Source organism: Pithys albifrons, chromosome 3, assembly GCF_047495875.1.
Source record: "Pithys albifrons albifrons isolate INPA30051 chromosome 3, PitAlb_v1, whole genome shotgun sequence".
Taxonomy (NCBI): Eukaryota; Metazoa; Chordata; class Aves; order Passeriformes; family Thamnophilidae; genus Pithys; species Pithys albifrons.
In genome coordinates this window covers 47,089,899-47,103,813 of record NC_092460.1, presented here as the reverse complement: position 1 = coordinate 47,103,813, position 13,915 = coordinate 47,089,899, and the positions used below count along the sequence as shown (strand labels likewise).

General features: G+C 42.0%; 1 protein-coding gene across 1 annotated transcript in view; it reads left to right on the top strand.

Annotated features, from left to right (window-relative positions):
• SYN3 (synapsin III) overlaps positions 1-13,915 on the top strand; it is a 200,743-nt gene that overhangs the window by 41,536 nt on the left and 145,292 nt on the right. The window contains exon 4 of the mRNA XM_071551663.1: positions 2,578-2,669. Coding sequence (XP_071407764.1) covers positions 2,578-2,669 — 92 coding nt within the window. The remainder of the gene's footprint in view (positions 1-2,577; positions 2,670-13,915) is intronic.

Genomic DNA, 13,915 nt, shown 5'->3' with positions numbered 1-13,915 from the left:
AGATCTGGATATTTTGGGGGCATGATAGCTGAGTTCCTCAGACCCTCTCTCTGCTTCTCCTTTCTTGCCAGGGTTCCCTGGACAATGGTTGCCAAAGGGGATTTCTCCTTTTCTTCTTGCTCTTGACATTAGCAGGCCTGAAATTGGTCCTGGCAGTTTGGTATGAAGTACTCACCAGCTCAGGAGATTCCCAGGCCTGTTTGGATGTCAGGTGTCTAAGTACAGCTTTGTTTGGCCTGATTGTCTCAAGAGAACGCCTGTCAGACCAACTTTATTTAGACTGTAAGTGCCAGTCATCAAATGAGGATTGTCCATTTTCAACCCCAGCAAAGTAAAGTCTTAAGCTCTTTACTACAAACCATTACAGAAAAAATATGGAAGAAAAGCACAAACCCCATGAAAACACAGACCATGAAACTTTCCTTTCTTGCTCTGATGTTCACATCAGATGTTGTATTCCTCAACAACAGAGGCTGAAGGTCCAGCTCAATAACACTCTGCTTTCAGAGTGGGACATCTCTGAGATATACACAGATGCAGAGATGGGAAAAACAACCTTTCACCTCACCAATCCACAAAATCTCTTGAGCTTATATATAAGCCAGCAAGCTTGCCTTGACCCACTGGGGATACCACTGATGGTATCCGAAGCATCTGATCTTACTGAATTTGTCCAAGGTGGTTTCTTCCCTCCCTACATCTACTGAGATTTTAGGAATGTATAAAATGCGGGTGCCTTTTAGAGGTACGTGTTGTCTTATCTCTGATCTGATAATATAGCTGAGAAAGCTTGGCTGTGGCCAAGGCAACACAGTACAATCTCATAAGTAAAACCCAGGCAGCCACATGAATCATTGCCAATCCCCCCCTGTGAGAGTGTGTGTGTGTGTGTGTGTGTGTGTGTGTGTGTGTGTGTGTGTGTGTGTGTGTGTGTGTGTGTGTGAAGTAGAACTTATTTCCTGGCAACAGGAATTTTCCCCTTCTTTTCATTGTAATTGGGAGCTACAGTGACGTAAGATCATGTAAGAGTGTTGCTTTAAAAAGTTTACACAGGTCTACAGACATGAAATCTCATTACATCATTGGGTCACCCGTCCACAGTCACTGCTTTAAAATTACGTGGATTTTAAAAAAAGAAAGTTGGAAATTATTTTTTCATTTGTCGTCTGGCCACTGAGCCTCTGCAGGTGCACTAGTTCTCCATTGGCAAGTTTTTTCCATGAGTTCTTGAGGACAAAACACACTTTTTTTTTTCCTTTTTCTTCTTTTCTTCTTGTTTTTTTTTTCTGTATAGAAGTTGTTCCTGGCAGTATCTTTTGGTTCCAGCTAATAGAAGTAGCAGAACATGAAATAGTACAAGTATCTCAATAAAAACAGAAGTATTAGCAACACCATCTGAGTGCTCTGGTATTAGAGAGCTACTGGTGAGAATATGATTTTACTGCTGCCTAGTCTTCATCATACTAAGTCAGAAAGAAATGCCTTAAAAGAAAGAGGAAAAAAACTGCTCAAAGAAAGAAGACTAAATTTGCTGCATCAAAAACTGTGTTGATTTATATCTATATCACAGGTCTAATCTAATATAACACTTTGAATCTGTTACAGGTATGTTTGGATCATGTTGGAAAAGGAAGAACTTGCATGGCACAATAATAGGATATTCTAGTTTCAGGTTAACTCATTTGCTCAGAAAGAACAGAATTAGGATTTGGAGACCAAGAGAAATGCTTATCAGCTAATCCTGCCATCCTCCTCCTACTTAGAGTGTCCTGAGATCATGGAGTCTTGCTGGCACTCCTGTCTGAGGGGCAGTAGAGCCAGTGGCCACACAGGAGGATTATCACACCTCTCACCCAGCTAGTTTGACTTGTGTCTTAACCTTCACTGACATCTGCTGCAGTCATAATCACCCCTGTGCCTTTTACTGCCCATAGCTAAAGTATTTCTTGCCAACATTTCCGGCCTTGTAAGTCCCACTTCTTTTAAAATACAAATTGTTTTAATAATTAGGCAGCACTGTTAATAGCCTACCCAGCTTTGCTAATCCTTTAATAGTTAAAATCTTAATAAGTAAATCACATCAGGTGGCCTTCTCTGCTTATCACCTTCCTGCAGCATAATGAGGTTTTTTAGCTATTTAGCTAAAAGGTTTAAATCTTTAATATAAGGTTTATAGTTGGCCAGTGGCACGACAGCCGACTCAGACATAATTCTAAATGGATGTTTCCAAGTGGAAACTTGGAATTTGAATTCAAATGATCTTACCTCTTTTTATTATTATTATTCTTTCCTGTATGCATTTTTCAAACTTGCTCATTCTTAATTCCTTCAGTACTTATTACTGCAATAAGCTTAATCCTATGTACTTTTACACCCTGAGTGTGGGAGCCATAAAGATATCTGCAGTCTCTCCATGGCAAATGAGTGGTAATTGGATCTCCAGTTGACTCACAGGGAAAAAAAAAGTCAAAAAAGAAGGAAAAGCACATTCCAGCTGAGGACAATTCTGTGTCTATGTCCGTGTGTTTGTGTCTCTGCTACCCTTGAGTAACATTTTGTCCTTTTGCCCCACTCCAGGCTGAGTTCTCCGAGTTGAACCTGGCTGCTTACGTCGCGGGTGGCTGCATGGTGGACATGCAGGTCATGAGGAATAGCACCAAGGTGGTAAGGTGAGGAGCACCAGTTGGCCATGAAAATAGGGCTTTCTGGACAAAAGCTGGGGCAAGCAAGATGACTTCAGAGTCTGACCAGTATCTGAATCAGTGTGGCACAGTCCTGGTGACTTGGAGGTTTCTTGGAAGCAGTGGAAAGACTGGCCTGCCTCTGGTGGTTTTGTATCAGGTCTCAGGTGCACAGCTTGCCATGCAGTCATTGTTTCCAGCCTAGACACTTCATGCAACAACAAATGACTCCTTTTCAGGTTCTTTTTAGCCTCAGGACTCCCAATAAAAGGGACAACGGATCTTCCTTTCCCTTGATTTTTCTCTCCCACTCTGTCAACGTATCTTCATTATAATCAGTGGCTGGAATTCATTAGTCTACACATCTTAGATCCTGATCCAAGTGGGCTACCCTTGGAGTAGCCACGAAGCCCTTCCATGACCAAGCTCTGTGTTCTAATCAACGCACTGCAAGGAAGGATGCCATCCAGAGGGGCTCTGACAGGTTTCAGACATTGGCCCATGTGAACCCCAAGTTCAACAAGGCCAAGTGCAAGGTCCTACTCCTAGGCTGGGGCAATCCCATGCAAAAATACAGGCTGGGGAATGACCAGATCGGGAGCAGCCCTGACAAGAAGGATTTGTGGGTGTTGGTGGATGAGAAGATTGACATAAACTGGTGCTGCTCTCAGCCCAGAAAGCTAATTTTATTCTGGCCTGTATCAAAAGCAGCATGGCCAGCAGGAGGGGGAAGGTGTTTCTGCCCCTCTACTTTGCTCTGGTGAGGCCCCACCTGGAACATTCCATCCAGTCCTGAGGTCCCCAACATAAAAAAGATGTGGACCTGTTAGAACAAGTTCAAAGGAAAGCCATGATAATGATCAGAGGGCTGAAGCACCTGTCTTATGAAGACAGGCTGAGAGAGTTGGAGTTGTTCAGTGTGGAGATGAGGCTTCAGGGAGACCTTGTAGGACCTAAAGGGGGCACAAGAGAGTTGAAAATGGACTTTTGACACGGAAATGGGGACAAAAGAGAATGGCTTCAAACTGAATAAGGGCAGATTTAGACTACATACCAGGAAGAAATGGTGAAGTGAATGGTGAAGTGGTGAGCCACTGGAACAGGTTGCCTGGAGAAGTAGTGGAGGCTCCATCCCTGGTGTTGTTCAGCGATGGGTTGGATGGAGCTTTGGGCAACCTGGTCTAGGAAAAGGTGTCCCTGCCCAAGCAATGCTTCTCCAATTATGCATCCAATTCACTTTCCAAAAGCATTTCTCCCCTTCTTTCAGACACCAGACTGCAATGTGCAGCTAATGTTAGATGCATTCTTGCTAGTGCTGTGTAGAGAGCAGTGTAAGTTGTCACATCTGTGTTGTGATGCTTCGGTTTACATAGCACCAATATTACCTTTCACCCTGTCATTCCCAAGCCTTCATCTTTATGAGTTTCTGTCATTACAACACGACATTTCATCTTTGATACAATAGCTTTTCTTTATTTTTGTTGAAATCTCTTTGCTATTCCAAATTAATTTTTCTAGCCATTCTACCTCTATTTGTACAATTCCTTTGCACTTTTTGGTGTATTCAGCATCTTTGATTTTAATGTTGTTTAATCAATGCTTTTGTCTGTTTGCTGCTAGGTCAAAATTAGAGATAAAGATACATAATACAGCATGCAGTGATGTTTTTGAAAGGGATTATTAGAACAGCTGTAAAACAGCGATTCTGAGTATGCTAGCCTAAGTTTAATTTTTCAAAATGTCATTTCCAGTCCAAACAGTGCAAAGCAAAACTTGTCACTGTCAATTAGCTTTGACTGTGGTCCAACAATTCTTTTCAGGTCTTGACATCTCTTAGTACATCTACAAGTCTCCATTTGTTCTTTGGTGTAATGTCATGAGCCTCTGCTAAAAACTTCTAAAGTTGTGTCTGTTACATACATTTGCTTTCTCCTGTCCCACAAATGTCTGTTTCTGAGTAAAAAAAAGCATTATGTCCCATGAACCAACCACTGGAGCATTCATTAGACAACGTTCTGTGCTAATGCACTCCTGTGTTCACTTGCTCATAATGCTGGAAGGTTTCCAAAGAACCATTTCCTAGGCTGATCACATCTTCATTTTCTTTCCCGTGTCTTTCCTCACAAAGCCATTCATACATCTGGCAGAAAGATCATGGACTATTAAACTGAAACTGAAGACAAAATTTATTTCACAAGAGTGTCTGGGCCATGGTGTTCATGTTTCTGCTTGCAGTGAATACACAGGTATCCCAGCTAGCATTTTTGTGTGGATACTTATACACGAAATGCAGTTTTTTATCAATGGCATTAGTTCAGGGGGTTTTTGTTTCCATCTTTGCATGCGTAAAGACACATTTGCATTGTGGGAAGTGGATTTGGTAAACATATACTTGTCTGGTTACTCAACTTACACGGCATGTCTTACACACCATAGTCCACACAAGCAGCAGACATTTGGTTACAGCCTATGCTGATGTGCCCCTGTCATGCCCAGCTCAGTGAATTTAAGAGCTCAGCCCAACCAACTTCCACAGCCACCCCTAGCAATACTTTAGAAGGTATGGAAATTAAAACTCTTCTTCACTTTAGAAAGTGAATTGTGGAGTATACAGCTACTGAGCTGTGTGGAGGTCCCTCAGCCCATCCACATGGGTGCAGCTGCTTCCCATTGCCTCCAACTTCCCCCTTCCCATCCATAGACATGTCCTGCCTGACCCCAGACAAAATGCCCAGGCACAGGGAGACGCCACTGGGGACACCTTCAACTCACATGTGTGCACCCCCCCCCACTGCTGACACCTTTTTTCCATCACTTATTAGGCCTCTGTTAATTATTAAGCAAAATACTCAGTCACAAGTCACAATGTTTCTAGATGGTGAAATATAATATTCATCATGTTTTTTGAATACCCAAAGTCCTTGGAAATGCCACTGTAAAGTCATAGGAAGGTAAATACGACAGCATCTTGCTAACAAGCACATTTGCAATTACCCCCTGTAGGAGCCCTGCCTGCTTAACACTCCTCTTCAGAGGGAGGGCAACAGAATGTGGCAGTTTAGTGAAATGACAGGGAATACACTACAGACTAATAGATTTTAAACCAATGAAATAAATATTTTTAAAAACAACAACAACGATCATTAATACTAACATAAAGCAACCACTGGGCTATTTTCTCCAGTTTGACTTTACACTAACCGATAAGCTATCTATCAATTTATTAACCTATCAAATTCTGTCGTTTTGAAGCAGGTCTCCTAGTTCCTTCTTTAAACTGGAAATGCTGCATCGCACATTTAAAACAAAGCTCTTTCTCTGCTGATCCCTTGATCCTTTCTGACTCTTCGAAGTTAAGGCATTGTTTTAGACCCCATGCCAACTGATTTGAAGTGCGCTAAGAAAGAATTGTGGAAGATAAATCCCCTAATAATAAGGTATAGCAGTACTTAAAGCCCTAAATTTACCACTTGCCTCAGGGAAATTTAAAAATAAAAAAATAAGGGAGTTTTCAAAACATCATTGACAATTAAAGACAGCAAAGAAGTGGAAATGTTCAGACCTCCATGACTACTAGCCTGTGTATCTTGAAATAAGTAGCTAAAGGTAAGTTACCAAACAACACTATTGAAGCCAGGCACTACTTTGTTTGCCTGATTTTTAAAACAAGTGTGGCTTCAAGAGTTGACTTTTACAGTAATAATATTCTGAGTCTCCAGCTCCTCTTTTTTAGCTACTGAGTTCAGCACATCTGTAGGAGAGGGTTGGGGATTTGAAAGAATATTAATGAAATGTGCTACTGTAGACAGGCCATCATCTAACAAATCTGAAGAACTGCATGTGTGTTTTCCAGTTCCAAGCTAGAATGCAAAGGCTCCATCAGCCTATTCAGCACATTTTCTTCAGAGTTAGAAGACAAAGAGCTGGCCATGTAGTATCTTGTGCAGTCTCTAGCAAGCACTTTCCTATTTCAGCGCCCTGTAACACATGCCCTGACTGAGGACACTGTGATGGGATGAGTTGGGCACCAGGAGTAGTGTTGGGCTCAGGCAGGAATGGTGAGGTGGGGAATCTCCCACATGTTGGTCCTTGTTGCCCCAGTATTTATTTGGGTAAAATTGGCAGCAGACCTTCCCTAGAGAAAAGTTAAATATGGGAAGCAAGAGGTGAAGCTTATTCATCCATAAAGATTTCTCACCAACTTAGACATAGCAACTCTTTCAACAAAGAAATGGAGTCATTTCTGTGTGCAATGGTTGAACTACAAAAGAGTGTGAAAAAACAGCTGTGGGCTTATGCCTACTTTTAAAACACTTGGGTAGATTCTTCATCCTTCCTCCAGTGTGTGCACAACTACCTTTTGCACAGGTCTGCAAACACACACAGACAGAAACAAAGAATGAACCACCTGGAGTCTAATTTACCCTGAAAAGCTCTTGGGCTGTCACCTCTACTGGCATTAGATGGAAGGAATGGGATTTTTATTTTCTTGACTTCATTTCTCTGAAGGGCCTTTCATATCAATATTTTCCCAGTGTAAAGAGGCTGTCAGTGCTGGATCTGCACCCACTCTGAGGTACATTCATGTTTTCAGGGTAATATAAGTGACTTAGTATAAAAATGAGAATTTGGGCTGTCTCTCTTTCTGACAACAACACTTACACTCCCAAACCAAGATCGAAGGTTCTGTATTAATGATTAAATGCAGTCCCGTGTTTGAATTTTGGGCTTTACAAGTCTTCAGCTACTAATTCCAATAGATATGGGAATAAGGCAGGGATATGTTAAAAATCTGGACAGCTTTCTTACCTGGGGAATACTAATACCATTGGGAACATTTCAGACTTTTAAGGATGTAAATTAATCATGCACCAGGCTGCTCTCATCTCCTGTGTCCCTGTAGGGCCGCCTCTTTTGCTATTGGGACTGCTCATTCAAGGGAGAAAACACATTTTTGTGTCTGCATGGGACCTACCATAGTGTTGGCCATACCACTTACAGTGTGGTATCCAGGCTTACTGTATGGAGTGAGTGTACCACAGTATGGACAACAGATGACAGACAAGGAGATGCCCAGGATCTCAAATGGGGAGGACTCCGCATGGAGAATTGGCCTTGGAAAATGGAAAGGGGTGTCCAAAATGACAGCAAAGGAGTGCTGAAGTCAAAGTCTTGCTGTGAGAAGGATTTCTGCTGTGGAGTGATGTTTAGTGCTACAGGCCTTGCCTGAATTTGGCCTTTCTGTGTAAGGTGTCTGTCTCATCCTGCTTCCCCTGAATGGTACAGCCCTGCCACTCTCAGCTGTGGTGGAGTCAGTGAATTTTCCAGTTCATCCATAGAAGTTCATTCATTCCTGTAGTTAACACTGACTTTCCTGTTGGTTCCAGCTGATTCAGTGCTTCTATGATGCTCTGTATACTGGTAACAGGACAGGAGCCTGTTGAATAGCCATCCCCAAAAATCCCTGAAAGTGCTCTTTTCCCCAAGCATATTTTTATACTCCAGACTGCGGTACAATCTCAGCATGTGGAAGCAAATCCTTTTCACAGGGGAGGAGTGAAGAAGAAACTGGCCAGGCCACAGGTGTTTCCCCAGGAGCTGTGTACTCTGGCTAAAAAAGGTTTGCCTGCTCCAGGATGCAAGACTCTTTAAAGTCCAGTGAGGACATTGCCCTCCACCCACTGCACCTTTTCCCATCTCAGGATGTTCACTCACCCCAAAGGTCCATTGACAAGCAGCCACCTGAAAGGGCCAGGATAGGTTTATAACCTACAGAGGCCAAGCTTTCTCATCACTCAGCAGTTGCACAGTGCTAGAAGAAGGATGTTTTCAGCCTATTCATTCACAACCATTGGTGGTTTCTTGCATTTCTTCTGCAGGGAGAATATCCAGGAAGGTCATGGGAGTAGCTGCTATCTCTGGAAAATGATACAGGAAGTATTGGTAGGCAGTAGGTAGCTTCCCAACTTCTCATGTTCCTGGAAACTTGTGCCAAAGAAGAACTCCAAGCTCTGTCTAGTGCCTGTCTTTTTTTTAATTTAACTCTTGACCTAATTGGAGTCTTTTTTAGAATGCCTTTTTCTAGTTTTGTTTTTTTTTTTTTTTGTTACTTCCAAACAAAATTTCTGCAATTTTACGTGAAGCTGCAGCTGGGAGGAAAAAAAGGACAGAAACTGATTGGGAGAGCTTAGGTTTGTAGAAGGTGAAAAAATATGTTAAGCTTTTGGTTCTCCCAAGTTTCATAGAAAATGCCACATGGTAGAGTACAATATGTGCTATGTATTTACCATGGAGAAGTATTTGGGCAGTATTTTTTGCATTGATGGCATAGCAATGTGTAAACAGAGAAGCTTGTGTAACAACCTGTAAGCTTTAGTTAGTTCAATTCAGGCAAAGGGCCAATATGCCAAATGACCACTTCCCTCACCAAAATACCCTGCAGAGACAATAAGCTGGAACGAGGTTTCTAACGGGGTAGACCCTGGCAAGCTGCAATTACATATGAAGCAATTTAACACCTCCAGTAAACATTTGTAAACTGAGATATTATTCCCATATGGGGAATGATCTAACACTGTTTTTAACTAATAAATCCCCCCTCTTCACCTATCTGTCCCTGTGGATCTTTTTGGTTTGGTTTGGTTTTTTTGAGCAGGAACTAAAAAAGAGAAGAGACATTGGGGTGTGATTATCTATGTATTTATTTTCAGATACTTCCACCTCAGCTCCTGCTGCTAAACAGCTGCTTGGAGGCCTTCTTCTCCCTTTGGGGTTTACTGATCTCCCAGATGAATAATGTCCTCGTTCACCTCCCCTGCAGCTGGCTCCCAGACGACGTGCGAGCAGGATGCTGACAGTTATTGGGAAAAAAACACTTGCCATGCAGGCAGCTGTCAGAAAGCAAAAGTCACTCTGAGCAGACCAGGGTGGGGAGCATCTCAGAGACTAAACTACTCCCTGACCCTTTTGGCCTTTACAATAATTCTTTCCAATAAGGAATGTGCGGCCAGGGTCTAGAGCACTCATTAATTACTTAATCCTGGACTGAACGCAAGAATGATTAAAGACTGTTGTAGACTGTTTTAATTTTGATTGGCTCTTCTCTTTTTTTTCCAATTTTGCCATAATTTGTCTGCTTTCCACATGGGTTTTTATTAAGGTTTCTTCCAGGGAATGACAAACAGAGAAGTGATGGGCCAAGTGCTGCTGCACCTGCACTATACTGATCAAGATGGATCTTTATTAATGACCCAATATTGAGGCAGTGTAACCTCAACAAACTTACAGGTGGCAACAAGTTGGAGGGTGAGGAAGAGGGAGGGTGCCAAAGGGTAGAGTTTCTATTCTGAGAGACCCCAGCAGCTGGGGAAATGGGCCAACAGGAACTTCAAGAAGTTCAATAAGGATGATTGCAACGTCTTGCAGGGATGAAGGAACAAGCCCAGTACCGCTGGGGAACAACAGGAAAGAAAACAGCTCTGAACAAAAGGACATGGAAGTCCTGTGTGCCCATGCAGGCAGGAAACCCTATGGCTCACTGAGCAGTATTGGCGAGTGTGTAGGTAATGAGAAACTGTTCACATGTGGAGTACTGTGTCCAGCTGTGAGCTCACCAGTACAGAAAAGGCATTGACAAACTGGAATGAGTGAGTCAAAAGCCTCCAAGATCCTTGAACTGATCTAAAGACACCAAATGAGATACTGAGATGACTTTGTTCAGTCTGTAAGAGAAGGCTGAGACTGATCCACCTACAGTCATCAGGGAACGAAGGAGAGAGTGCAGAGGAAATGAAGCCAGACTCTTGTTGAAGGTGTGCAGGTAGAGAAAAAAAATAGACTCAAGTTGCAGCAAGTGTAATTCTAATAAGATACCATTTTAACAAAATTTCCACAGGGAGTATGGTCAAATACTGGAACAAGTGCCCAGAGAGGCTTTGTCATTGGGAATATTCAAACTTTGGCTGGAAAAGACCCTGATCATCCTAATGTCAATTTAAAGTTGGCCCTGCAATGCGCATAATGTTGGGCCAGATAGTTTCCAAAAATCCTCTCCGACTTAAATTATTCTATAATTTTATTCTGTGATGTTAGAAAGTATTTGGATCACCTTCTGTAAAAGCTTTGAGTCACAAGTGTTTTGAAGGCAAGTAGCTGTTAGCAGGTATGGTTGTTACTACATTCAGGTATTGTCCAAGTAGATGTTGACCAGTTTTAAGGTATTGCCACAGTACAGTTCAGAGAGTGTGTGACCTGATTTCATGGTTAGCTGGCCACGGATCTGTGGTTGAGAAGCAAATCAGAGCATCTTCCAGGGTGTCCTTGTCTTCAAATAGTGGTATTAGTCATACTGTAACTGTGATTTCTGGTTCCTGCTGCTTTTGCCAAACTGATCTCCCACACACTCTGTATTTTTTCCCCCAGCCATTCTCTGTTAAAATGTCCCCAAAGAACCCCTGCTTCTGTCCTCCAGCCTGGTAAATTATGGTAAATAACTTCTTTATTCTATGTTGCTTTCCTGTTTCTCTAAAACAAGTTCTGCTTCGCTGTATTCATGTAAGTAATCACATTCATTCTTTCTTTGAATAACTCCATCAGGCTTTATTTCTTTCTGTGGAAAATATGTCAGGAGGTCTTGACTCAAATGACATTTTTGATTTTAGCAAATTTTCCACTTTACTACAACACCCAACATCATGTTAAATCCAACATTGTGATAGGTGAAACTGTCATATATTTCGTATTAATTTTCAGTAATATAATAAGACAATTAACACCCAAGTAAAGCACAAAAAGAACTTGTTCCTATTTGTAAATGACATTTTCCATTAGCTATCAGACACCTGAGGCAGGCATATTTGGAGGGATTATTGCACTTCTTGGGTAGTTGCAGCCACTTATGGCTTGGAATTGTTCCTCAAAAGCTTCCCTGAAGGCTCCATTAATTGCTGATAATGCCAAGCTTTTTATACCATACTGCTTAATTATGTATTTTTCTTCCTCTCTGTGTCATGCCAACCAGATAGGGAAGGACTTTGGAATGGAACTTAGTCAAAATGTGTTGATCACTGGGAAGTGTCTGAAAGCTGAATAAAGCCTCCTTGAATAATGGAGGGTAGATGGAACCTGAAGTGAAGATGTGTATCTTCAATGCCCTGGAAAGGTCTTTGTCTACTGATATGAAGTGCAAGGTATCTTGTAAGAGTGGCAGAGCCCCTCCATCTCCCACAGCACTGGCAAAAAGCCCTCTAAACCCATTGTGGTGCTAAAGTAGAAAGCACATCTACCTTTCAGCTATAAGTAATTGATTATTCACAGTGGGGGGGACATTAAGAGGTATTTTGACAATCGTAGAATTCTTAAGACTGGAAAAGGCCTCTAAGATTGTTGAGTCCAACCATTAACCCAGCACCGCTATGTTCACCACTAAACCATGTCCCTAAATGCCACATCCACACACCTTTTGAACACTTCAAGGGATGGTGACTCAAACACTTTCCTGGCAGCCTGTTCCAATGTTTGACAACCATTTCCATGGAGAAATTTTTTCTAATACCCACTAAGCCTCTCCTGGCACAACTTGCGGCTGTTTCATCTTGGTCTATCACTTGTTATCCAGGAGAAGAGACCTACCCCCATCTCAATGCAACCTTCAACAGCTTTGTTCTCTTCTCTGGACATACTTCAGCTCCTCAAAGTCTTCCTTTTAGTGAGGTGTAGCCTCAGCAGTGCCAAACATAGGAGGATGATCTAATGTGCTGTTCACACTATTTCTGATACAAATAATTTATTCTTGTGTGTTGCTTCTTTATGCTCATGAATTTATTTGTGCGTCAGTGAGAAATGCTGAAGGACCAAGAAGCAAGCCAGAGTTATGGCTATTTGCAGAAATAAGAAATAGGAGACCTCTTTAAGGCATGAAACCTCCCAGCAGGATTTGCTGTCATCATCTTCTCTACTATAAAGCAACCTGGGGCCCTGCTTTCTGCACAGAATTGTTATTGATGATCTTTTCAGAGCTAATCGTCTTCTCATAATGAGAGAAGTTAGACACATGGTCACCAGAATAGCTACTGCTGCTTCTGAGATGTTTGACTGCCATATTTAAATTGTTTTATATTTCATTATTTCTGTCAAAACTATTTCCAAGACAGCTAATGCTGTCACAGAGTAAAGGGTAGATGCGTCCAACCTAGGAAATTATATTCTGCAGCTGGATCTCTTCCTGTAAGGCATTTTGGATCCAGGCTTTATACTCAGGTTTGTCTCTAGAAGTATAGTTTTACAACTAAGAAAGAAAAAGACTGATAAAAGGCATTGGAAAAAGTTGAAAAAGAGTTAGTTAAATGCAGATAAGCATCCTGCTCTGCAGTATGCAGTCGAGACTCAGGTCTGGCAGCACTAGCAGCTTCCTATCCAGACACTGGGCAGAGAGGTAGACTGAGTGACTGCCATGTGCCTTGGCTAGCACATGGGAGAAGGAGGCAACTTAACTGCAAAGAGAGGAAAGACAGAGGGACCTGTGGGTGGCTGCTTCATTCTGGAGCTGTCTGGTTCATTTATGCACCACTTGAAGCATTGAAAGGCTCATGCTCTGTGTGCCAGAGGCCACTGCCTGTGGCAACATGAGCTGAAAGAAAAGCACCTTTTCATACCAGAGGAAAATGAAATCTCACCAGCTATTTCAATCTGAAAATTAATTTTCGCCAATCTCTTGGCTTTTTTCATTTGTTTTAAACAAAGGATTCTTTTGTCTCTACACCACTCTGAGAACATGTTACATGCATTTTAGTAGTCTTTATTTTGCAACACTGTGCTGAAAGCCAAACTCAAATGATCTCTGAGCTCTTGGGTTCTGAAAATGGATTATTTTTGTTTTGTGGCCAAAGATGGGCTCCAGTTTTTTCTCAGGAGTGTCACCCATCTTGCTGATATGCTAAGAAAAATTCAGAGCCTCAGATAGGTGTCTACACAGCCCAGGAAAAGCACTGCACCAACATGCAGAATGCGGATTATTAGTGACATGTTTTAAACCTGTGGTTTACTTTAATTCCATTCACTTATCCCATCTCACTGCCCACTAGATGTTTGAATGAGGTCTCCTGTATTCTTTTTCTGACCAAACCCATTCCCATGATATTTCTTTAGCAAGGAATAGGTACAGTTTTATTCAAGACCACTCATGGTAATCTAAAGGTGTGGATGGAGTGGGGGAAGACATGGAGGCAGTGGAGAGG